Source organism: Sminthopsis crassicaudata, chromosome 1 (genome assembly GCF_048593235.1).
Source record: "Sminthopsis crassicaudata isolate SCR6 chromosome 1, ASM4859323v1, whole genome shotgun sequence".
NCBI classification, from domain to species: Eukaryota; Metazoa; Chordata; class Mammalia; order Dasyuromorphia; family Dasyuridae; genus Sminthopsis; species Sminthopsis crassicaudata.
The window spans coordinates 32,014,153-32,040,067 of NC_133617.1; the positions used below are offsets into that span (position 1 = coordinate 32,014,153).

At 47.2% G+C, this 25,915-nt stretch overlaps 1 protein-coding gene across 2 annotated transcripts in view; it reads right to left on the minus strand.

Annotated features, from left to right (window-relative positions):
* Window positions 1–23,024, minus strand: part of ANAPC5 (anaphase promoting complex subunit 5) — a 29,728-nt gene extending 6,704 nt beyond the window's left edge. Inside the window, exons 1-11 of one of the 2 annotated variants that reach the window (XM_074297871.1) lie at window positions 22,722–23,024; window positions 20,860–20,939; window positions 19,295–19,404; window positions 18,091–18,289; window positions 8,109–8,175; window positions 7,388–7,489; window positions 6,743–6,933; window positions 5,517–5,598; window positions 4,926–5,015; window positions 3,587–3,768; window positions 2,521–2,656 (exon numbers count right to left, since the gene is read on the minus strand). In XM_074297871.1, the coding sequence (XP_074153972.1) occupies window positions 2,521–2,656; window positions 3,587–3,768; window positions 4,926–5,015; window positions 5,517–5,598; window positions 6,743–6,933; window positions 7,388–7,489; window positions 8,109–8,175; window positions 18,091–18,289; window positions 19,295–19,404; window positions 20,860–20,939; window positions 22,722–22,928 (1,446 nt within the window). In that variant the 5' untranslated portion in view covers window positions 22,929–23,024. Of the gene's footprint in view, window positions 1–2,520; window positions 2,657–3,586; window positions 3,769–4,925; window positions 5,016–5,516; window positions 5,599–6,742; window positions 6,934–7,387; window positions 7,490–8,108; window positions 8,176–18,090; window positions 18,290–19,294; window positions 19,405–20,859; window positions 20,940–21,141; window positions 21,277–22,721 lie in introns of those variants that run through there. The other variant, XM_074297879.1, reaches the window with a different exon arrangement.
* Between the last annotated feature and the right edge of the window lie 2,891 nt (window positions 23,025–25,915).

Genomic DNA, 25,915 nt, shown 5'->3' on the forward strand with positions numbered 1-25,915 from the left:
TCAAATCCAGCCTCAGACACCTCCTAGCTGGGTGACTTTGGACAAATCACTTAACCTGTTTGCCTTAGTTGTTTCAACGGTAAAATAGGAATAATAAGAGCACTAGCTCCCAGAGTTATTGTAAAGATCAAGTGAGATATTAATTGTAAAGTGCTTCATAAACCTTAAAGCTCTATGTAAATGCCAGCTGTTACTGTTAACTGTTAGGGATAAATGCCTCTTGATGTGGTGATTTGGCCCAACCTGGACAGGGAAAGAACCAGGACGCCAGCTTGACAAGACATTTCATTCTGCCATTAAGTGATGTGCTCCACTCTCTGTGGGTCAGAGAGTCTAGGAGCAATAGGTTTTACAACAGGCAAGCCCCAATTTCTTCCCCCAAGGATCCACCCTAATGAAACCACGTCTATCACCCAATGCTATGTGGAAAATCAATTTCAGTTTACAACATCAGAAATAAACATGCAAGTGGGTGTCTTTTTAGAAAAGGCAGGCCAGTCACATGGTAAAATGGGGACCAATTCATGAACATGAAGCTGCTCCCATGGAAACCATCCACACAACATCAAGAGATGGAGAAGAAGGACCCTAGTATCTTGTGATGAGGGTTGGGGATGGGGGGGCTGCCCGACCCTCTCATAGAGGATTTATGGGAAGAAGTCAACTAGTCACTCAGGATGGGAGGACCCTGCCTTCATCAGTAAGACCCCAGATCAAGACTTGGCCCCAAGAAGACCTGAGTTCAAATCTGCTAAGTAATCACCAGCTCTGACAGGGGTACCACTTGTGCCCCTGCTCCCCAGGACCGTGGTGAGGAGGTACACTCCAAACCTGAGCTGCTGTGACTTGGGCCCAGCTACAGCTAGACTCTGTCCCTGTGGGATGCCTCCAGGCCTCTACTTCCTCATCTGTTAAATGAGAATGAGAATTCTTGTACTCATGACTTCATGAAGCTGCTGTGAGGATCAAATGTAGTGATGATATAAAATGTAAAGCCAAAGTGCCAAAGAAATGGGAGTGAAAAATAAGTAATATCATGACAAGTGGGCAAGCAGATTCTCCTGGTACGGCCCTAACCTTGAGAACACAGGAACCAATCAATCATTCTAATTTCCCAGTGAAACAATCTACCTGCACGATGGTTATTATACTAAGGAAAATTCTTGATCTCTAGCTTTTTGGGGTTTTTTTTGCATTTTTATTTTGGAAGTTTCTAAATTTTAAATATCCTTCCTTGCTATTCTGCAAAGGGAGGGGAGGGAAAAGGAAGAAGCTGAAATAAACACCCCCCTGGATGCTGTCCACCTGGGACATCAGAGGAAAGCCCCGCTCTGAAGCTGCCCCACAAGGGACCCAGCTGGAGGCCTGGACACACAGGAAGGAACTGGAAGCAGGGAACATTAACAAGATCCAAAGGACTCAATGCTTTCTCTGGCTCTTTTTAACTTAACCCTAAATGAACCACAGAAACTTAAAAGAACCAGACTTAAGTAAAGCATCAAGGTATTCATGTTAATGAGGAGTTGTGAAAGCCATAATTTTTAAAAAGCAGTCTTCTAAGCAGAATAAAATTTCCTTCTGCCCTTATATCTCGTGAAAGACATATTCTGGCCAGATTTCATTTCTCTACTTAAGAAGACAAAATACTGCCTCAAGAATATTTCAGGATGTCACAATGATTAAACCACATACCTGGGTGAAACTCCCAGATACAGTCTGCAGTGCCAATGTGCCCATTAGGGAATGGCACTGGGCAAAAGATGTGTCAGGGCCGAAAGTGAGAACAGGAAAAGACTGACTGGGTAGCAGTCATTGTAAACATTCACTAAAGAATACGCTTAAGAGAAGGCTCCCAGCTGGCTGCATATTTTCATACCAGAAACTTGGGGGATCTTTCCTTGGCTCTGGGAAAGACTGGCTGGTTGATAAAATCCCAGGAAGACACCAGCTCGTAATCCCTTATCAAGCTGCTTGAACAATCATAAAACACTATTATTAATAGTGGGATTTCTCTGAGGATTTCCCACCAGGATGAAAGCCACTCCAAGCTCTTGAGCACAAATCAGGGTCAAGTTGAGTGCCAGTGTATGTTCAGGCCAACAAGACAAACTGCTGAGGGACAAATAGGTCTGTAGGTGTAGAAGGGGGATTATTTAGAAAGAGGGAAGTGCTTGGTGAAACACTCAGACCAAAAAGAAAAACTGTTGCTCTGTCCTCTTTCTTATGAGAAAAAATATTTCAGAAGTTCCAGTTTGCTCTCACACAGCCCAGGAAATTACAGCCAGGGGAAAGCAGATGGTTCCCTTTTCCCCACTTTCAAGAACATGTGATAATCTATGCTCCAGCCCACTGTTCCATCCAGTACAGCCCCACATGGTCACCCGCAGTCTGCAGGCCCTTGCTTCCATGTGCCCCCAAGGAATATGAGACCCTGCATTCAGCTGCTGCCCTCCCATAGGTGGTCTCTGGGGCCTCCACCAGTCACACTGAGTGCCCTGGGAGGACCGGCTGCCCACTCACCTGCTCAGCATGGAGCTCGGCCAGGTGACACAGCACCACTGCAAATGACTCGGTGTTGCTCTGCTGCACACCCAGGTTCAAGGCTTCCAGGCTGTTCATGCTAAGCAGAGTCTGGGCCTGCTGGAGAGCCATGGTGCTGCACGTGGAGAAGAACCAGAACCGAGTTTCCACAGCGAGCCCGGTCCACCCCTCCTGCAGCCACGGACCATGGCTGGTCTGGGAGTTTGGCTGAATGTTTTTTCTTTCTACTTTTGGTAACAAAGGATCGTTCTCTGGGTGAGACCAGAGGAGGGATACATTTAAAAATAAAGGTGATATAAAAACAAAAATATCAACCTATTTTTAAAATGGAAAACCATGGCCACCTTCCTTACTCCCAGCTTTTGGGGTGTATCGTGTGGATCTGCAGTGGCTCCCCCCACCCAGGCACAGGCATCAAAAGCTGAGCCTGGGAGAGATCCAAAGAGGCCGAAGGTCAGTGCTCAGCATAAGCAGGAGCTCAGTCTAGACTTTTTGTTCCTGACTCCCCACTTTAAATGCAGCCAGGTAGTAGGCAGGTCTGGGCCCATGCAGTCTCGGTGCCATCCTGTCTGGGGCTCTCCGGGATGCGAATGCTCACTATCTCTGCGAGGCGACTGGCTCCTGTCCTCCTCACACCAGAGTGTGGAAAAGGGAACCCAGGGAGGCCAGGGGAGAGCCTGGGGTTGGTGAAAAATAACAAGCGCTGTGGGAGGAGTGAGCAGAACAGAAGCCAACCCATCAGGCTTCGGGATTCAAAGGCTGGTTACAGACAATCATGTGCAAGAGTGAGGACACTAACTGTCTGGGAAACTGAGGGGAGAAACAGCCCATTTAAGGGGCTCCCCCAGGAGGAGGTGAGCCAAGGAGGAGGCAGCAAGGACAAAGGCAGGGAGCCGGCTCCATGAAGGATAGAGCTCAAAGGTGGAGCACCTTAAACTGTGAGCTCATCTCCCCGCCCTTTTTCCATGAGGAGACCTCACCCAGGTGAAGGGAGGCCAGGGGGCAGCTGCCGCCCAGCACAAGAACAGGGAGGAGTCCTGCTCACCTGCGCCCATAGAGCCTCCATACGGCCGTCTTCTGGGCCAGACTGATGTCAACGAGCTCTGCCAGGCTGTGCTTCCAGTGCAGAAGGTCCGAGTCCTTCAGGGCGTCCATCAGCTTGCTCGCTGTCTTCCCAGCAAAAGCTCTTTGCTGGACCAAGGCCTGGATCCCCAGGGACGCTAAATACTAGGGACACACAAGGCAGAGTCAGTTTACAGAGCTGCTCTCCCTGAAGTACACTTGATACCTGTGGCGCTGAGAAAAATATCACTTCAGAGCCTAAATTGTATTTTTGACAAAGTTAAGCGTCGGAGAAAAGATGCTACCAGATCAAACTTTTTCACTGATTTCCATTAAAATTTCCAGTAATTTATTCACAGTGGGAATAAAAAAGGATGAAAATCACCCTGAGCTTTCTTTTTCTTGCCTTCACAGTGGGTGGGAGAAGGAAGATTTTAAAGTGAAGATAAAATTGAATTTAAAAGAAAAAAAAAGTTATGTGTGATCATGCTTTTCTTTTCAGGAGAAATCCCAGGCATCACTGGGCCTTCTTCCAGAGAAGGGGCAAAGGGAGGCCACAGCAGCCTCTGCCTGGCCTTTAAAATCAGGAGCAGACTCACTGCTTCCGCCTCACTCGGCCCCAGTGCAGTAATGGCAATGTCATTGACCTTCCTGAAGGATGGGCACCCCTGCCAGACGGCATGGCAGGGGAGGGGGCAGCCAGCAAAGGACAGGCCCACTGTCCAGAGGAGAGATGAGCTGAGCCATGACAAAAATGAACACTCCTCCCCTGAGACTGGGAGCCTGCAAACTGTGTCACTGGCTCCTCACATTATTTAATGGGTGAAAAATTTCTCATCTTTATTAATGTTGTGCTAAGCCCTGCAGATCTGTTATCACAAAACTAAAGAAAGCTAAAGAAAGCAAGAAATGAAAGCGATTCAGAGTTGCTGGCAGAGTGGAGAGAAGACTAGGTCTGGAGCATAGTGAACTCTGACCAGTTATGTGGCCATTTGCCAGTCACTTAAACGCTCAGAGCCTCAGTTTCCCATCTCCTTCCCAGCATCGTTGTGAGGACAAATTCTGAAGCACCAGCACGTCAGCTGTATTATTGCTGTCTTCAGATTCACAGCTGAAAGCTTAGCACCCCCTCAGTGTTTATAAAGGGCAAAAGTGGCTAAGTCTGAGCATTACTTCTCAAGTCCAGGCTAAACCTGCAATAGAGTAAAACCAAACCCGGAGGCAGCCACTGGCTCAGTCCAGGAGGGACAGAAATAGGGACCAAGGCTCGGGCCTCCTTCTGCCTCCTGAGTGGGAGGGGCCAGAGGTGTAAGGGGCCTTACCGGTAGCCCAAAATGCACGGCTTTCTTCACGGAATGTTCCAACAGAACACAGCTATCTGATCTCTTCTGTTCCAAGATATAAAGCCAGCTCTGGGGGGAAACCAAAGACATGCATCACTGCGGTGACAATGCCCAAAGACACCTGCAGATTTCATTGTGAGGTCACAAGAAGTACTAACAAGGGGTCCAAGAAATCCTCAGCACATTTGCTTTCACAAAGAGCCCAACAAGCCCGCCCTGACTGCATCTGAGCCGATGTTTCTCGGACTTCTCTGCAGATCACTGCCCACAGCCCCAGAACCTCCGAGTGAGGGCTCGGGACCTGGGGGATGGCTGAGTGGGCGCTGTGGGCTCAGTCGGTGTCTGGAATGGCTTACACCTTTATCAGCTCACTGAAAGAGGCGGTCAAAGGGTTATCTGGGGCTGCGTTCCCAGTCCGAGCAGCTGGCCCAGACAACGCAGTGTCTTTCTGAGGCAGATGGAGGTCTGCGGGCCCCTCCTAGGATTCGGGATGACTGAGAGCAGGCGGGTCTCTCCACCATTATCCCTCAGCCTCAGAAGGGAACCCCAGGAGATGACCCTGCTGCTCACCAAGCAGTGCTGCAGACACACGTGGTCGTTGGACTCCTGGGCGATCCTGATGGCTTCCTGCAGGGCGAGCTCTGCCTGTTGGCTGATGACAGACCACGCATGGTTACCCCCTTCACAGGAAGCAGGGACTAGCCCCATGCAGAAAACCGCCTGTGCCCTCCTTAGGACCCAGCCCCCAGCCCAGGGCAGGCAGGGTTTTGAAGCTGCCTCTCATTGACCTCCGGCTGTCTCCAAAGATTTCTACAGATAGACCGCAGGCCTGACCTTTGGCCTGAGTTGTTTCCCCCCTCCCCCCCAGGCCTTCTCTTTCCCAGGTTCCTCCTAATCCCAGAGATTCTCCCAGGCTCCTCAAGGGCCACAGAGGGAGACCCAGGATGACCCAGACCTGAAGCCTCTGGGTTGGCCACTAAGGGGCGCCGGCGCTCAAGCTCCCACTATCACGGGAGATAGGCTGTCATCTGGAGCCTCCCAAGCAGAGGCCCCTGGACCAGGAAGAACAGAGCCAATCCAGCCCGCCAGCGCCTCCTGTTGGTGGGTCCCAGCACGTGCCTCAGTTCTTTCATCTATAAAACTGCCCACTCCAGGTTACAGTGAGGATCAAATAAATCAGTAATGGGAAAGCGCTGCCGGGGTTCCGGACTGTTCCTATGCTTCTCCCTGTCTCTCCCCGTGCCCCTCACAGAGAGCGCTAGGTACACAACAGGTGCACCTTTTTGCTGAGGGGCTACAGCTACAGCAACTTGAAAGGGGCATTTCTATAGAGGAAGTTTATTTCAGAAAATAGATTTAAGTTAAAATCCTCCAGAAGAATTCATTCATATCACTGAAACTCCACACCTCCCGCCCCCTTTGGCATCCCCCTCAGCACCTGGCAGTTAGAGCGGAAGGGTGGGATCCTCCCTGGGGCCCCCACAGGGACCTGAGAGGTGGAGGAGCCAGAGCCCAGCCCTAGAGGCGGGTTTTCCGGTCCCTTGAGCAGGTCAGCGCCCGTTAGCTGAGGGTCTTGCAGCACACCTCCCTGGGAGATCGACTCCCAGCTCTCCCCAGTGCTGACCAGAGGCGCTCCGTGACCAGGGAGGGCCCGGACGGAGGCAGGGACACTGGGGCAGCAGCCCAAGGGAAGAGCTCAAGGCAGCGTCCCTTTCCAGAGGGGATTGCTGACCAGCTCCAGCCATGAGCTTTGTTCCTCCATGCCCATGCACAGGGAGGGAGATGCACAAACTTACTAGTGTCCGAATCGGCAGTGCAAGGCGGCCAGATTGAGGGCAGCGTATCTCAAGCTCCGCCCGTAACCTTCGTCCCCATTACTTTTGCTCTCTGCTCCAGTGAGAATCAGGCGGTCAAAATAATGGAGAAGACTGTGCGTAGAACTGAAAACATCTTGGACCCGAAGACTGTTTAAGTAGCTTAGGTAATGCTAAAAATGAAAGACAACAAATAGTATTTACAATTTTTGCCTTTAAAAGATTCATGGTGGAGTGACAGAATACCTGGATGCCACAGCACCTGAAACTCTTATCACTGTAGTAAAAGAATGACAGTCTTCCTCATATTTCCCCCTTTTTATCAGAGTAAACACTGATCACAATTCACACAGCTCCCAAATGTCTTAAGACTTTCAAAAATAACTTCAGACTGAAATCCCGACCACATCCTGGACACATTAAGGCCCATGTGCCTAAAAACACAGTTTCATGACCTTTTGAAATCCTATTTAATTAAGAAGAGCCATGAAGAAAAAATGTGTGCTTAAAAGTAGTCTGAGTTAAAAATAACCTTGACAAGGTAGTATTCTTATCAAAACAACAAAGGGGGTAAGGGGTGATTAGTCTGGTTCCAGTTCTCTGAAGATGATGTATGGAAAGACTTACCGCTTCAGCAAAATCAGGATTAAATTTCAACAAGTTATTTAATTCTTTCTGTAAAGAAGCCGGAGTGAGTGCTTTCGTCTCATCATTCTTTAATAAAGATGCCTGAAATGAAAATAATAAATCAGCTTCAAGAAAATGCAGAGAAATGTAAGCCAAGTATCACATGATAATTCTTTTCTGCAGATGTGGGCTTGGATAAAGTTTCATAAAGAGAAAGGTCAGCTCTAGATTAAGTGATGGTAGGACGTGACCTCAGACTGCCCTTTACCCAGGCAGATTTTTCCAATTTGTTAAAAAATATATCTATCAGGGGAGGACATTTCTTCAAGCCTCTCTGGGACCCTGATGGCTAAAATGCAAAGAGATAACCAACAGAGCATGCTGCTCCCAGAGAGAAGGAAGGCTACGAAGAGCAAGCCCAAGGCCCGTGCTCTAAAGCAGAGCAGGCTGGGTCACTGGTGCGTGGCACTGCCCCATCATGGGCTGTGCCACTGAAGGGTCAAAGAAGCTACCCGTCACTTCCCCTTGTTAGCAAAATGAAGCCATAAGCATGGAAACCCATACGCCGTCAGAGGAAGGCGTCCGACACTGGCAGGAGGATGAAGGGCAGGGCTGATGTCTCATGGACTAGTGGATAACCCCTCAATAGTAAAAGCTGGTTTGGATTGCCACATGGAAGGGGCAGGGAAAGTCAGGCTGCCTTACTACAAAGTTAACGCACCTGTTGGGAAAGAAAATATTCAGCTTGCTTCTGGGAAAGAGGCCCACTGCAAGAGATCTCCTCCTCTCTGAAAAAAAGAGTGAGTGTGAGCATGAGGAAGGGTGGCAGACACCGTGACAGCAAACACAGGAACGCCACCAAAGCTAGAGAATTTCTTATGAGAAGATCTCCAAATACTTCCTAACAGATTTTCTTTCAATTCCTAAATAAAAATCAGGATTAAAAACAGGTCTAGGAAACAGGGTGGGAAGAGGCAGTATCATATAATAGGACAAGCCTAAGAGAGGCTCTAATACTAGCCAAGCATGGAGGTCACCCAATCTGGCTGCCCAGATCCGCAAGAAATCTACTCTCCCTGATGCTTCCTTGACAGATGCTGTACCTCACTCCCCACAGTAGTCCCTCGGCAGAGGACCTCACCTCGTTCTTCACTGAAAAACCTGAGGCTGCCCCCTTCCAGGTCCCTCTCCTCCCCCACAATTACACACCCAGAGGGCCTACTCAATTCCCCTTTGCTCCGTGACACAGGAAGATGTGACTCCCAAATGACGGCAGTCTTCACTTCCACAGCCAAATTCTTAGCACAAGTTGTCTCCCCATTGCCTGTCCCTTTCTTCCCACTGCTCACTTCTCAGTCCCTTTCTGTTGGACTTCTTGACCTTCTCACTGCCCTTCCTACAGTGTCCTAACTGCCAGATCATAGGATCAGCGCTCCAAAGGGACCTTCCTGACCTATATATGACAGCATCTGGTTGGGGCCACCCCCTTTCTGAGCCAGTCTTCCCTCCGTGGGGTTTTGCGACGCGGCTCTCTTTGAGCTCTTCCCCAATCTGGTCACTTGCCACCAAGACCCTTTGCTGAGTTCTGATTCCTCATAAGCAACCATCTATTGGACTTTTTTTTTTTTAATTTCTCCCACATATCCAAATTTCTTAGCATTCATTTTTTTAAAATTTTGAGTTCAATATTCTCTCTCTCCATTCCTGTATAGAAAGTCAAGCAATTTGAAATAGATTATACACATACAGCCATGGGACACATTTCCATATTAACCATACTGCAAAAGAAAAGCTAGACCAAAATAACAAAACCCCCAAACCAAACCAAATAAAAAAAAAAAAAATTCAGACTTCATCAGTAATCTCTCTGGAGGTAGAGAGTATTTTTCATTGTTAAGTCCTTTTAATTGTTTTATATCCTTGCATCCCCTCGAATAGCTAAGTCATTTACAGTTATCATTTTACAATACAGCGTACAAAGTTCTCCTGGGCTGCTCACTTCATTCTGCATCAGTTCATAAGGGTTTTGCCTGGTTTTTCTGAAACAATCCTGCTCATCATTTCTTATAACACAATAATAGTCTATCACAGTCAAATACCACAATTTGTTCAGTCATTCTTCAACTGATGGGCATCCTCTTAATTTCCAATTCTTTGTCACCACAAAAACAGCTACTAGAAATATTTTTCTACATGTAGGTTTTGTTGTTGTTGTTGTTTTTATTAATTTTATAATTATAACATTTTTGACAGTACATATGTATAGGTAATTTTTTACAACATTATCCCTTGTACTCCCTTCTGTTCCAAATTTTTCCCCTCCTTCCCTCCACCCCCTCCCCTAGATGGCATATTAAATATGTTATAGTATATCCTAGGTACAATATATATGTGCAGAACCGAATTTTTTTGTTGTTGTTGTTGCAAAGGAAGAATTGGATTCGGAAGCTAAAAATAATCTGGGAAGAAAAACAAAAAATGCTAACAGTTTACACTCATTTCCCAGTGTTCCTTTTCTGGGTGTAGCTGATTCTGTCCATCATTGATCAATTGGAATTGGATTAGCTCTTCTCTATGTTGAAGACTTCCATCAGAATACATCCTCATACAGTATTATTGTTGAAGTGTATAATGATCCCCTAGTTCTGCTCATTTCACTCAGCATCAGTTGATGTAAGTCTCTCCAAGCCTCTCTGTATTCCTCCTGTTGGTCATTTCTTACAGAACAATAATATTCCATAGCATTCATATACTGTAATTTACCCAACCATTCTCCAATTGATGGACATCCATTCATTTTCCAGTTTCTAGCCACTACACAAAGGGCTGCCACAAACATTTTGGCACATACAGGTCCCTTCCCCTTCTTTAGTATTTCCTTGGGATATAAGCCCAATAACAGCAATGCTGGGTCAAAGGGTATGCACATTTTGATAACTTTTGGGGCATAGTTCCAGATTGCTCTCCAGAATGGCCGGATTCTTTCACAACTCCACCAACAATGCATCAGTGTCCCAGTTTTCCCACCTCCCCTCCAACATTCATCATTATTTGTTCCTGTCATCTTAGTCAATCTGACAGGTATGTAGTGGTATCTCAGAGTTGTCTTAATTTGCATTTCTCTGATCAGTAGTGATTTGGAACACTCTTTCATATGAGTGGAAATAATTTTAATTTCATCATCTGAAAATTGTCTGGTTCATATCCTTTGACCATTTATCAACTGGAGAATGGCTTGATTTCTTATAAATTAAAGTCAATTCTCTGTATATTTTGGAGATGAGGCCTTTATCATAACCTTTAACTATAAAAATGTTTTCCCAATTTGTTACTTCCCTTCTAATCTTGTTTGCATTAGTTTTGTTTGTACAAAAGCTTTTTAATTTGATGTAATCAAAATTTTCTATTTTGTGATCAATAATGATCTCTAGTTCTCCTTTGGTCACAAATTCCTTCCTTCTCCACAGGTCTGAGAGGTAAACTATCCTATGTTCCTCTAATTTATTTATGATCTCGTTCTTTATGCCTAAATCATGGACCCATCTTGATCTTATCTTAGTATGTGGTATTAAGTGTGGGTCCATGCCTAGTTTCTGCCATACTAATTTCCAGTTTTCCCAGCAGTTTTTGTCAAATAATGAATTCTTATCCCAAAATTTGGGATCTTTGGGTTTGTCAAACACTAGATTGCTATTTTTATTCACTATCTTGCCCTGTGAATCTAACCTATTCCACTGATCAACTAGTCTACTTCTTAGCCAATACCAAATGGTTTTGGTGACTGCTGCTTTATAATATAGTTCTAAATCAGATACAGCTAGACCACCTTCATTTGATTTTTTTTTCATTACTACCCTTGAAATTCTCGACCTTTTGTTCTTCCATATGAATTTTGTTGTTATTTTTTTCTAGGTCATTGATGTTGTTGTTTTTCTTTGATCCCTTTAAGATATAGACCTAGTAGTGGATATGCAGTTGGATACTCTTCCCCCCCCCCCTTAGGCTGGGGTTAAGTGACTTGCCCAGGGTCACACAGCTAGGAAGTGTTAAGTGTCTGAGATCAAATTTGAACTCGGGTCCTCCTGAATTCAAGGCTGATGCTCTATCCACTTCACCACCTAGCTGCCCCCAGTTGGATACTCTTAAGGCATAGTTCCAAATAGTTCTTCAGAATGGTTGGATCAGTTCACAGCTCCAACAGTGCAACATTTATCATTTTCCTTCTTCTTTGAGATGGTACCTCAAAGTTGTTTTGATATGCACTTTTCTAATAGTAACTTAGAGCATTTTATCATATGACAGCTTCGATTTCTTTTGAAAACTGCCTGTTCATCCTTTGATCATTTATTAACTGGGAATTTTTTCTTTTCTTTTTCTTCTTTTTTTTTTTTTTAATGAAAATACTATGTTGTGGTTCACACTCATTTTTCACAGTCTTCTCTCTGGGACCAAATGGCTCTCTGCATCATAAGATCATTGGAACTATCCTGAATCATCTCATTATTGAAGAGAGTCATGTCTATCAGAATTGATCTTTTATAATCTTATTGTTGCCATGTAAATGATCTCTTGGTTCTACTCATTTCACTTAGTGTCAGTTCATGTAAGTCTCTCCAGGCCTCTCTGAAATCATTTTACTTGCCATTTCTTATAGAACAAAAATAAGGGGGATCATTTTTTACAAAATTTATTGAGTTCTCCCTATATTGAAGAAATGAAACACATATCAGAGAAACTTACTATCAAAACTTTTTTCTACCTTTTTACCTTTCTTCTAATTTTAGCTACATTGATTTTGTGTAAAAACTTCAATTTCATGTAATCAAAATTATCCATTTTTACCTCCTATGGTCCTTTCTTTCCTCGTTTGGTCATAAATTCTTCCCTTATTCACAGATCTGATAGGTAAAATTTTTCATGCTTCCCTAATTAACCCCACTGATATTGCTTTGAATTAATTTGGCATATCTTTTACATTTCCTTTCCTTTGTACAGGTTGTTCCCCCCCAAGGGATAGAAGCTCCTTAAAAAAGGTTTTGATTTTTTTTTTTTTTTTTTTTTGGTGCATCTCACCGCAGTCAGTTGCCTAGCATTTATTAAAAGCCTACTATATGCCAGGTACTGTGCAAAGTGCTAAGGATATATATATATTTATTTATTTATTTTAATAGTTTTTGTTTACCAGATATATGCATGGGTAATTTTACAACATTGACAATTGCCAAACCCTTTGTTCCAATTTTTCCCCTCCTGCCCCCGACCCCCCCCCCCCCTCGCAGATGGCTGGTTGACCAATACATGTTAAATATGTTAGAGGATAAATCAAACACAATATATGTATACATGTCCATACAGTTATTTTGCTGTGCAAAAAGAATCAGACTTTGAAACAGTGTACAAATAGCCTGTGAAGGAAATCCAAAATAGTGCTAAGGATATTTAAAAAAAGAGTAAAAGTCCCTTCTTTCTAGGAGCTCCCAGTTTAACAGGAAAACAACATGCAAACAGCTCTGTGTAAACAAGTGATTAACTGGAGGTAATCAACAGAAAGAAGGGGGATCAGGAAAGGTATGGCTTGTGTTAAAACTTGCAAGAAGAAACTAAGCAGAAGAGATGAAGAAGAATGTCCCATGCACGGGGATCAGCAAGACAAGATGTGCAGAGTCAAGAGATGTGCAAAGCAGCCAGAGAGCCCGAGCCACCAGATCTCAAGAGTATGTGGTGGAAAGGACTGAGAGTGAGCTCCTTGAGAAATGCACTTGTAATTCTGCCTTTGTATTCCCAGGGCTTACCTTACAGGAGGCACTTACTGTGTAAGCTGTGAAATGTAGGAAGGAGCCAGATTATGGGGTGCCTTAGGAGCCAAGCAAAGGATTTTACATTTGATCTCGTAGATGTTAGGAAGTTATTGGGGTGCCATGTTCAGATTTACATTTTAAGAAGCTCAATGGGATGGTGGAATGAAAAATAGACTGGAATGGGGGAGCTTGAAGGCTGGCAGACCTACCAGGCTGCTACTGCAATAGCCCAGGCATGAAGTGATGGGGGGGTGTGCTCCAGGAGGTGACAACATCAAGAAGAAAAGAGGCATATTGGAGAGAATCAACTAGACCCAGCAACTTCCTGTCTAGGGGGGGTGAGAGGGAGGAAGGAAGGGAGGGCAAAGCTCAGATTGTGGGCTCAGATGACTGGCAGGTAGGTGGCACTCTCCTCAGGAACAGAGAAGTCAAATGGGCTCAGTTTTGACCGTGTAGGGTTTATGACGTCCACAAGATATCCAGACTGAGATGTTCAGCAGGTCAGCAGAGAGGCTAGAGGCAGACAAAGAAACCTACCAATCATCTGCATGAAGAAGTGAATGGATCTGTGGGAGTTGATGAGATCAGCAAGTGAAAGAGCAAAGAGGGAGAAGAGAAAAGGTCCTGGGGGCCGCCATGATTAATGAACTTGCCTTGTGTGAAGATTCAGCAAAGAGAGTAAAAAGGAAGAGACTGAGAGGGGAGGGGGGGGGGAGAGAGAGGAAGAGGACCACCGGGAGAGAAAATGGCATCAAGGAGAAGTGGGTGATTCAGTGGCAAAAGCTATGAGAAGTCGAGGAGGATGAGAAGCAGCTGGGGCCTTTACTAAATGCTTCCTAGAGCTGCTCCCACACCCTACTTTCCTACTGTATCCTTTCAAATAACTTTCTTCCCAAAACAAGACTTGGAGACACTAAGGCTCGGGCAAGGAGCAGCGAAGGCTACGACTGTCAGGCCTGAAATTGCTAGCACAACTAGACACGCATCCAAGCCCCAGCCTTCTGAGCAACTCCAAGTGTGCGGAGGAGCAGGAGCCCCAGGCCAACCCCTCCCTCAGTCCCTCAGCTTCTTGATCTATACAGCGCAGAGGCTGGACCTTGTCTAAGGTCCCTCCCAGACCTGCTCTGAGGTTCTAATCATGAGAACACCAACCCCTGGAGGAAGGACCCCCCACTGTTCCTTGGTGTTTTCTGGCTGCCACCAAGCAACCCCAAGAAAAGCCCTGGCAGCTCCCAACGCCTGACCCTGGCAGGGCCTGCAAAGAACAGAAGTAAAGGCCTCAGGTGCCACACTGCAGTGACATGACCAAAAGCAGGGGAAAGAAAACGTAACTTCTCAGAGTTGTTTCAGCTGGAAACTCCGTGACTTCAGAGAATCCAATGAGCCCAACGAAGGTGGAGGGCGGGCTGGTGCCCCCCGTCCCTTACCGGGCACTGCTCCATGTGGCGTGTGCATCTTCTTCTCTGCACAGGGCATCTGAGGAGGGGTTGCTTCCATTTGCATCTTCAGGCTTCCACTGGGATCTTACACACAGAAGGCACAAAGGCCGGCCAACAAGACCGCACCAAATCTGCAGCTGTCTCAAGAGGAACCCCCCACTCCACTCCCCAGGCCCTTTTTCCTTGGGGTCTCACCTGAGAAGCCGCGCCAAGCCAAGCTCCTGAGGCACCGAAGGAAAGCACTCCAATGGAGAGAAGTAACTCTGATGGAGGAGGGAAGAAGCTCCAAGGGGGGAGAGGCAGCAAACACCACCTCCCATGGCCCAGAAGGCTCCTGCTGCCAAGCAGAGGGAGTCAGGCTAGGAGTGAGTGGGAGCCAGAGCACACGGCCTGGGCAGCAGGCCAAGTAACTGCTGGGCAATGGAGAGTCCCTGGGGTGCTGGAAGAGGGGAGTGCCTGAGAAACACAGCTCTGCGCAAAGACAAGGGGGGGCGAAGGAGAACAGAGCTGGGGAGACCGGGATTCAGCCACGGCAGGAACCCAAAGAGGCGGCTGCACGGACCCCATGGAGACCCAGGGTCCTGCAAGTTGTCAGCAGTGACTGTTAGGAAAACAAAGATATTTCTTCAACTTGCAAACTAGATGACGTTTCCATTAAGTTGTTGGTGGACACATCCATTAGGCCCCTGGGCAGACCTGCTGAGGTGAGCCCTGCATCCCTCGGTTACGGGATGGTTATGACACCTTTGGCCAGCTCTCTCAGCCTGTCTCAGTTTGCCACAGCAGAATCTGTGCTGCTCCCATCGGACAGATGACCGGGAGGCCAAAGGCCGGGCTCATCCTGCAAGGTGCAGATGCCGCCACTTGGAGGCAACAAAGCAAATTCAAAGTGGCAGTTTCCATTTTGGCATCTCACAAGTGATCTGCCCAAAGAACAAGAGAAAAATCATCATCTCTGTTCTCTCTTTCCCAAAAGAGTCTAGCTCCTATTTTACCAGAAGATACATCAAAGGCCTTTGGGGCATTTGGTAACTGAGTAGGTGGTACTCAAGACATAGACAGCCCTTGCTCTCCACCTTCCCAGTTTTAACAAAGATGACTTCGTGAAAAAAATAATTTTGAAATAGAGGTTAGATAGACTTAGAGGTGGAAGACTTCATCTTTATAGAATGCCCTAATTTTATAGAACAGGGAAGAAATCAAAGCTCAGAAAAATTAAGTAACAGGCCCTATTATATTCACATAGGAAGCAGCGTACCTGGAATTCAAACCCAATGTCTCTTCTTCTAAATCTTTCCACTGCACCAAAGACTATAAGAACAGGGGGAAGAGAAGAAAGAGGAAAAAAGAGAAGAGGAAGGCAGGGAAAGAGAGAAAAAAAGAGAAAGGGAAAGGAGAGAGAAACAGAAAGAGTGAGGGAAGGGGAAAGAGAAAGACATGGGAGAGACAAAGAGAGACAGAAAGAGAGAGAGAGAGAATACTCTTTTCATAAGACAACTCAACTTCATGAATTGTAGCATCACCAAAAGCTGCCCTTATAAATGAGAGCAAGCTACATAAATGCATATCATGGAATTCTGACAAAGTATTAACAGCAAGTCAAATGACTTTTCAGATGAGAAATCGATGCCATGCTGCTTAATACGAGAAGGGCAGTGTGGCTCAATGAACAGAGGCTTGTTCTGGAGTCCTAAGACAATAAAGCGACCAGAAGCGGGTCATTGACCTCTGTAAAGATGAAAAGTTCCAAACAAGTGGCCCAGCCGCATCTGTGGAAGACATCCCCACTCTAAAAGTTCTCGTCAGTGAATCCTAGGCCTGGACCATCCCTCTCCCGGAGGCAGCTCAGAGGCTTTGCTTGGGTCACTTCACACTGCTACTTCTCTGACTCAGGGCCAGAGGCCACTCTGGGCTCAAAGTGAAGCAACTCTTGTCCTCAAGGAGCTTACAGCCCAGCCAGAGGAGTCTGCCCGGGCATCCCTGGGTGTACAGAAGGTAACTACCAGGTCATGGGGTCAGGAAAGCAGTGTGGAGAGGTGCCTTGAAGGAGAACGGGACAGACCCCAGGCCCAAGACCAGCTGGAGCAGAGGCATGAGGTGGAACACCAGCAGTGGGCACTGAAGAGAAGAAAGCCTGGCTTTACCAGAAATGCAGCCAGACAGCCCTCTTTGTAGTGGCCAGAAACTGGAAATTGAGTGGATGCCCATCAGTTGGAGAATGGTTGGGTAAATTATGGTATATGAAGGTTATGGAATATTATTGTTCTATAAGAAATGATCAGCAGAATGATGTCAGAAAGGCCTGGAGAGACTTACAGGAACTGATGTTTAGTGAGATAAGCAGGACTAGGAGATCATTGAACATGGCAACAACAAGATTATATGATGATCAATTATGATGGACGAGGCCCTCTCCAACAATGAGATGAACCAAATCAGTTCCAATAGAGCAGTAATGAACTGAACCAGCTACACCCAGAGAAAGAACTCTGGGAGATGACTATGAACCACTACATAGAATTCTATGACATAGAATTCCCAATCCCTCTGTTTTTGTCTGCCTGCATTTTGGATTTCCTTCACAGGCTAATTGTACACTATTTCAAAGTCTGATTCTTTTTGTACAGCAAAACAACTGTTTGGACATGTATACATATATTGTATTTAACTTATACTTTAACATATTTAACATGTACTGGTCAACCTGCCATGGGGGGGGGGGGGGGGGGGAAGAAGGGGAAAAATTGGAACAAAAGGCTTGGCAATTGTCAATGCTGAAAAATTACCCATGCATATATCTGGTAAATAAAAATTATAGAAAGGAAGGAAGGGAGGGAGGGAGAGAGAGAAGGAAGGAAGGAAGGAAGGAAGGAAGGAAGGAAGGAAGGAAGGAAGGGAGGGAGGGAGGGAGGGAGGGAGGGAGGGAGGGAGGGAGGGAGGGAGGGAGGGAGGAAGGAAGGAAGGAAGGAAGGAAGGAAGGAAGGAAGGAAGGAAGGAAGGAAGGAAGGAAGGAAGGAAGGAAGGAAGGAAGGAAGGAAGGAAGGAAGGGAAGGAAGGAAGGAAGGGAGGGAAGGAAGGAAGGGAGGGAAGAAGGAAGGGAGGGAGGGAGGGAGGGAAAAAGGAAGGGAGGAAAGGAGGGAGGGAGGGGGGAGGGAGGGAGGGAAGGAAGGAGGGAAAAAGAAAAAGTCCCAAGAAAGCCTGTTAAGCAGCACCAAGGGGTTCTCTTTGTACATCACAAACTAGAGCTAAAGTGGTCACCAAGAGATCACCTAGACCAAGCCCCTCATTTTACAGATGAGGAAAAGAAGTCTGAGAGGGAAAGTGACTTGGAAAGTCTAAATTAGAAATGCTCGCCCTCTCTATGATCTGTGCACAGTGACTGTGCCCAGAATCGGACTCCTTCCTTCCTAGACAGAACAAAGGTAAACATGAATGGGCGGCCCGTCCCCTCCCAGCCGGGGTTTACCTTGAAGGCACGATCAGATCTTCCCTTTCCATCACACCCACGAGCTGCCCCTCGGGGCTGGTCAGGTCCATGTCTGCCTCTTCCACAGCCACTTTTTTCCCTGCATTTTGGAAGTACTCCTGCAGGGCCGTGTACAACTTGTACACCTGACTGAAAGAAAGCTTATTGTAGGCCAAAATCATGTGGCGTAGAAATAAACCTAGAAAACACAATACATTTACATTTAGTTAATTATGGTTATAGAGGTCTGGACTTGGGAGGGCATCGAATGGGGAACTGCCAGCGGGGAAACTCCCCCAATGGATTGAGGGCAGCAAGAGAACTGCCAGTCATTTAACTTCTGCCAAAGTTCCAAACAAGGGGCTGAGCTGCTTCAGTGGGAGACGTATCCACTCGGTGACTTGGCCACACGCCCACAGTTGGTATGTGTCAGAGGGAGCCTTTGAACCCAAGTCTTAGGCCTTCTAGCCACCATGTTAAATGATCTGGAGACAACCCACAATTTGTAGGCTCCTGACAAAAGTTTGCTAAACTGAATAGTGATCTTTAAATATTTAAATGTTAGGGATTTTGAATAATACAAACTATTTAAATTTCATTTACATCAGTCTCACTGATCCAACTGGTTAGACATCAGTTCCTATGCTTGTGAAGTTTAGCTTCTATTGGCCCTCTGTGATGGGAGCAGCCCCTGAAAGATGGGAGGGTCTTGACGGAGGCTGCTGCCTGAGCACAAAGGAGAGCACAAAGTGAGTGCCGAGGAATAACCTGTCCAGATGATCTGGAGAACTCCTACTTGACCCTGAGATTCTGATGGAAAAACAGCATGAGGGCCAACCTTGAAGGCAAAAAGTTCTGGGTTCAAATCCTGACTCTGATTGACCCTGACCCCACAGCCCTCTAAGCCTTGAAGTTATAATATGTTATTGATACCCCTCCGAAAGGAAACTTCCACACCAGAAATGTTCCATACTAAGGATATCAGAGGGCCTGGCCTCCCTCCCATTCCCGCCATGATAAAGTCAGATTAGATAAAAGCCCAAACTTGGCTATCAGACAGAGCTTTCAAAGACAGTGGCCAATACAAAGAACCTGCTGGCCCGCTGGGATTCCGTGGAGCCGTCTTACACCTAAGAGCCGTGCGCTCTGGGGCTGCTCACCGACAGCAGTGCTTACTCTCTGGCCTTTCCGGCGCAGCCCATACCTACGACACTTGTCTTGTGAACTTCGGGGTCAGTTCCAGAAAAGGAATCAGAAAGGTCATCAAAGAACTGCTCCATGTCCTTCAGCTCCCCTTCAGCCATCAGCTTGATTCTGAAGGAAAACACTGAAATTGACTCATCTTTGTGAACTCCTGTGACACCCTGCCCGTGTCATGTTTCCCAAGGGAATCTATGGCCAAGGAGAGACCTTGGGAAGGCAATAGTACGGACAGGGGAGCCCCGGGAAAGAGGTGATTGATTTCTATACAGCTCAGCCATGAACCCCAGGCTCCCACAGCCGCCTGCTGAAGGCCCTGCACAACCACCACCTTGGGCGCTCCCATTTACCTAGAACTTCTGAGCCCCATCAGGTCCCAGATCCCCATTGAGGTGCAGTAACCACAAACATGAAACACAATTCTCCTTCCCAAGGCCAGAGCAGAGTTATAAAGGCAAGCAACCCCCTAACTCCAGCTTGTGCTCCTGAACACGAAGTGGTGACAGAAAGGCCTGAAATAAAACGTTTCTGGGCCCGGGAGTGCTCGGGAGAGCAGCCCAGCACCCCCCCGGCAGTCCTGCCCGCCACGGGCAGTGCAAAGGCAGGTGCAGAGAAAGGGCCGGCCTGGAGTGGGGAGGCTGGGCCCGAGGCACCGACCTGGGCCAGGGCTGGCTCTGGGCATCCCCCATGACCACCTGGCCTCCGTTTCTGCATCTGTACTATCAGCACTGGGCCAGTTCGACGGCCTGTGGCTTTCAATTGTATCCACCTTTGTTGCTTAACCCTTCTTTTTTATTACAAGGGAAGTTTGAGGGGAGAAGAGAGGAGAGGAAGATGGAGAAGGGGCAGCAGGCAGTATAAGGGGAAACACAAAAATAAAAGACAACCACCAATTTTTCCATCCATCCTACTCTTCAAAGCACATCTTGGCTTCTGTGAAGCTGAGATTCTTCTGCAGAGTGGATTTGTGAAGGACACCTGGCCTGGCTCCAGTCAGCCCGGCATTAGCCAAGCCCCATTAGGACACATGATTGTAATTTCGTTTTTGGGCCACACAAAATTACCACCTTGAAGAACTCGAGCGGGGGAAGGCTGTTGTGCCTGCTTTCGGCTCATCATTGTGGGCCGTAGCATAGGGCCGAGTTAGGGGCCCGCGGGCCGGCCCTCGCCGGCTGTGTGACCCCCGCAGGCCCGGCCACCGAGCCTCTGAAGGACCTGCCCTCTGCCCTGGTGGGAAACCGTCCATACCAGCAAAGGCCCGGTCCTGTCCGGCGCCTTCCCCAGCAAAGCCTCTCTCTGAACTAGTCCTATCATTAACCTACCTGCCAATTACTCCCTAAATTATTATCTTGGCTTTTTAGATAGTTATCAAAGTTGTGCACCAAAGGCAGAGACGTTTAGTTCTGTTTTTCAAAACATTCATAAAGAAATGAATTCTTTTCAACATGAAAACTTTCCCCTCTTAGCTCCAATGAAACAACACTATCAAAAGTATATTTGCTCAGTGTTTACTCGTAATTCTTGGCCACCTGAACTTCTTCAAACTGATCATGGAAAGGGGGGATTTACCTGATTTGAACGGAATTTGCCAACTGTGGACAGGACTCATCAATTGCCTTGTGCAGCCGAGTCAGCGTCATATCCGGCCCCTAGGTGACATTAAATAAAAAAGGGAAGGTGGTCCACAGAGGGATCTGAGAGTCAACTTCTGGAGTTCCCCTCCTCCCGTATCCTCCCAGATTTCATGTCTCCTCTGACCCAAACCAACAAGGACCAAGGGAATGTAAAGACAAAAATAAAAAAAAATAAAGGAAAAATAAAAATAAAAATCTCTGTCCTCGGTGAACTTACATGTTCCTGGAGACACAGATAAATGGAAAAAATGATAATCTGAGGAGGGAGAGAGCACTAATAATTTTGGGGAGCACGAACAATGGGGGGGATGGAGAAAAGCTCCTCGTGGGAAGTAGAAAAAGAACCAAACTCAATGCTAAGAACGGGGATTGGACGGAGAGGCTCTGGCATCAGGGCTAAGCCACAGAGGGACAGGGCAGGAAACAGCAGTTAGGCCAGCTAGCCGGAAGAGAGGAAGTGAAGGGTAAAACCTGAAAGACGCTTAGAAAGATGGCGCCAGACTGGGGAGAGCTTTAAATGCGGAACTGCAAAGTTTGTGCTTTAACCCAAAGGCCCAGCTTTAGGATAAACCAGGGCTTTCCAGGGAGGAGGCAATCAGACTTGTCTTGGGAAAATGCTATGACAAGTGCGCGGGGAAAGACCCTGCCCTTTTTCAAAACAAAAGTCTCCCTTCAAAGTCCAGACTCCGGCGGCCACAGCGTCGTAGCAGAGTCCGGTGCTGTGGCAAAGTCTGAGGGGACAAATGAGGGCCTGGCCCCCAATGGCCAGGAGTGAGTCTCCACCGAGCTAAAGGCCGCTCCTGCCTGCCAGGCCCTCTCCTCCTCTGGGGGTCCTCCCCCGGGGCATCTCCCAGACCCCCCTCCCCACCCGCTCATCCACCATCTCCAAGTGCTCCAACATGGTTATTACTGTGACTCATTCGTGTTACAGCGTCTTAGGTGGTTTAACCTTTCTCTAGATGGACGTCTCCCTTAAAGAAAAACAAGGCGGGGTCAGCGGGGGGAGGGGCTTTGGTCAAGTCGAACTAGAAATATCAAAAGATCCCTTTGGACTCCAAGTCACCGGGAGCCTCTTCCTGCTTTTACACAGCCCTGGGTCCCTCCTCCCTCTTTCCAGCCTCCGGACCCTCCTAGACAGGTTAAAGTCTGGCCCCGGAGGAAAAGCCTTTCGAATCCCCTTAGTTTTAGTGCACTATCTCCACATTCCCCTCTGCAGCCCGTCTGCAGATGTCGGGGTCTCCCTGGTCAGACTGTAAGCTCTGGGAAGGCGCGGGCTTCACACGTTCTGGTTTCCTTCCTTCTCTCCCCAGACTGTAAGCGCTAAAAATAGATTTATTTTTAAATTTTAAAGGCTGAGAGAGGGCAGGGGCTGTGTGTCTTCCTCACATCCCTAGCATTCAGCGTCGCTCCTTGCACAGAAGTCGGCGTTTAATAAATGCCTGTTTCCCTCCCTTTTTCTCATCACACTGGAAGTCACTGAGGGCAGGGCTCTTTCTCGTTATCCCAGCGCTCAGCACCGTGCCTGGCACTCAGTGGGTGCTTCATAAATGCTTGCTACATCTCCGGGCCCGGCACTCAGTGGGTGCTTTATAAATGCTTGCACACTCTCCTCCGGGCCGCCGAGCAGGCGCGCTGCAGCCTGGGGGCAGAGGGCCCGGCTTCCGGGGGCTCTCCCCAGGCGGACGGGCCGGGTCCTACCCCCCCAGCCTCCGGCCTCCCACGGGGCTGCACGTGGGCGGGCGGGGCCGGGCCCGGCTAGGCCCGGATCCCCCGCGGCGTCAGGCGCGCGCGCGTCACCTGCAGCAGCGGCAGCAAGAGCTGGTTGAGCCGCCGCCGCTCCAAAAGGCCGATGGCGGAGCCGCCCGCGCGGCCCATCTCGCTCAGCAGCACGAGCACGGCGATCTTGTACGGCGTCACCCAGTCCTTGATGCCGAACACGTTGGCGTGCACCACGCCGTTGGTCATCATGGGGTTGAAGTAGAGGCTCTCGTGCACGCTCGCCATGGCGGCCGCCCCCGCCGCCGCCGCCCACAGCGGCGACTCTCGGAGCCCCGGCTCCTCCAGCGGTAACGGCGGGCCGCGCGCAGCGCCGTAACCCGGGAAACCAGGAGCTTCCGGCCGGCCTGTGCCCGCGACAGCCAACCAGGGCGGCCGCGCCGGGTCAGGTGGGAGACATCCGGCCAATCACGAGACGGAACCTGAAGCGGGAAGGTGGAAGTTGTTTAGCGGAGCTGTGCGCTGGTAGATTAAATCCCCTTAGAAACCAGCGCTGAAGACGAAGGGACTTAAAGGGTCCCCCTGGGAAAGAGCCGGGCCGGGAGGCAGCGCGACGGAGGCACTGGGGGGAAGGGAGCATTTTTGAGGGCCTGCGGTGAGCCGCGTCTTCACCAAGCTTTTCCCTTCTGACAACACCGCTGGGAGGCAGTGCTGACGTCATCCACATTTTAGAGTTGAAGGGAAAAGTTAAGTGACGAGCAGGCAAACAGCTAGTGGAATTTGAACTCGGGTTTTAGCTCCAGGCCCAATCCTCGGTGCCGTCTAGTGACGTCACTTATTTAAGGCCCTTTATTTCCTTGCCTAGGAAATTGCCTGGAGCTCTGAGGGGGTGTGTCCTCCCCAGAGACTGCAGGCCACGTGGTTCAGAAGCAAGATTTGAACTCGTGCCTATTTGGTTTCAAGTCAGGCTCTCTTGGTACCGTGCGACTCTGCGTCTCTTACTACTAGTAATATTTAAATAACCCCTTAATGCTTGCAAAATACTTTAAATACAGGGCGGCTAGTTGGTGTAGTGCACACAGCCCTGAATTCAGGGGGCCCCGAGTTCAAATCTAGTCTCAGACACTTATCACTTCCTGGCTGTGTGACCCTGGGCAAGTCACTGAACCCCAGTTGCCTCATGGGAAAAAAATAGTTTAAATGCACTATCTCATTTATGCCTCAAAGCAATCATGTCAAGTTAGAAAAGAAATACTTATTAGTGATAACAATTACACATCACTACAGCCCCCGCGGTTTGCAGAGCCGCTACAAGTGTCTCCTTTTGCGCTCACAACAACGCTGGTGCTGACGTCATCCCCGGGTTACAGACAGGGAAACAGCAGGCGGGTAAGGGACGTACTCAGGGTCACGCGAGGTCTGACGTTGGATTTGAATACAAGCCCAGCGCCCGGGCGCACAGTGGTGCTACACAATGTATGGCGGGCTCAGTGTGTGCTGTAAGATAAGGCGAGTGAGGTCAGCAGATTTGAATCCGCTTCTCTCCACATCCTCAGAACCGGGTGTTGGGACACTGCTACATGTTGGGTGTGGCAGAGCCATCTATAAAATGGCAAATTGCACCTGCAGAAACAATTTTTAGATTTTATGATTTAAATGCATTTTACAAAAAAGCCAAACAAACAAACAAAAAATTAATCATAGTAAATCCAAAAAAGTGAGGAAGTTAAAAATATCTGCACTATTTGTCCTAGGAAGTAGGGTTTGTTTCATTATTTTATATTTGTACCCCAGCCTATTTTTGTGCTGGTACATAATCATTGTTAATGCAGTAGTTGTTAATTTCATTGTTCAATGGCATCATCAGTATCAATAGAAAACTTATGAATAGGCGTGTTAAACAATGAAACTAGTCCTGCTTGTAAATCAATGTAAAGAAAATTAGATTCCTATTGAGAGAGAATACAAGCTGAATTTTGAAAGTGACCCTGACCAAGGTAATGACTGAATGTGATGGCAGTGGGGAGGGTGTGGAGATGAGAGTCAGGAAAACCTGAGTTCATATTCAGCTGTGCAACCTTAGCTAAGGCACTCAACTCTGCCTCAGTTTCCTCATCTGTAAAACAAGCTGGAGAAGGAGATGGCAAACCCTTCCAGTATCTCTGTGGAGAAAATCCCAAATGGGGTCACAGAGAGTCAGGCACGACTGAAAACTAGATAATATTTGGGTCTCCATTTTACAGATAGAAAAACTGAGGAAAATAGGAGTGGGTCAAGTGATATATTTGGGTCTCCATTTTCCAGATAGTAAAACTGAGGAAAATAGGAGTGGGTCAAGTGATATTTGTGTCTCCATTTTACAGATAGTAAAACTGAGGAAAATAGGAGTGGGTCAAGTGATATTTGTGTCTCCATTTTACAGATAGTAAAACTGAGGAAAATAGGAGTGGGTCAAGTGATATTTGTGTCTCCATTTTACAGATAGAAAAACTGAGGAAAATAGGAGTGGGTTAAGTGATATATTTGTGTCTCCATTTTACAGATAGAAAAACTGAGGAAAATAGGAGTGGGTTAAGTGATATATTTGTGTCTCCATTTTACAGATAGAAAAACTGAGGAAAATAGGAGTGGGTTAAGTGATATATTTGTGTCTCCATTTTACAGATAGAAAAACTGAGGAAAATAGGAGTGGGTTAAGTGATATATTTGTGTCTCCATTTTACAGATAGAAAAACTGAGGAAAATAGGAGTGGGTTAAGTGATTTGTTCATTCTCCCTATTAAGTACATGAAAGATAAATTACTGATGAGACTGAATAAAGCATGAAGTGATTTGCAAACCATAAAGCACTATGTAAATGCAAGCCATTACCTATAGATTATTATTATCCTGGCCAAGAAGTCGCATATTTCAGACACCATATAGAAACACTGAGTCAGTTTGGCTTAGTGGATAGAGGACAAATCTTGGAGACAGGAAAACCTGGGAATAATAAAGTCATTTAATCCCTCAGTATCCCCCCCAACTCTCTAAAATAATTCACTGCCAGTAAAGGGAGTTCATTATGCCAATGAAACCACCAGTTTGGATAAGAAAACAAAACTCGTTTCACATACATACTACGCTGTAATTTTTTCTTAGTTTGAAGAAGGAATAATCATTCTTTCTGAGAGAATCCAATCATCAATCAACAATAAGTGTTCATTAAGTGCACCCTATGTGAGGGGTGCTGTGCCAGTGCTGGAGACACAAACACTTAAATAGTCTGCTCTCAA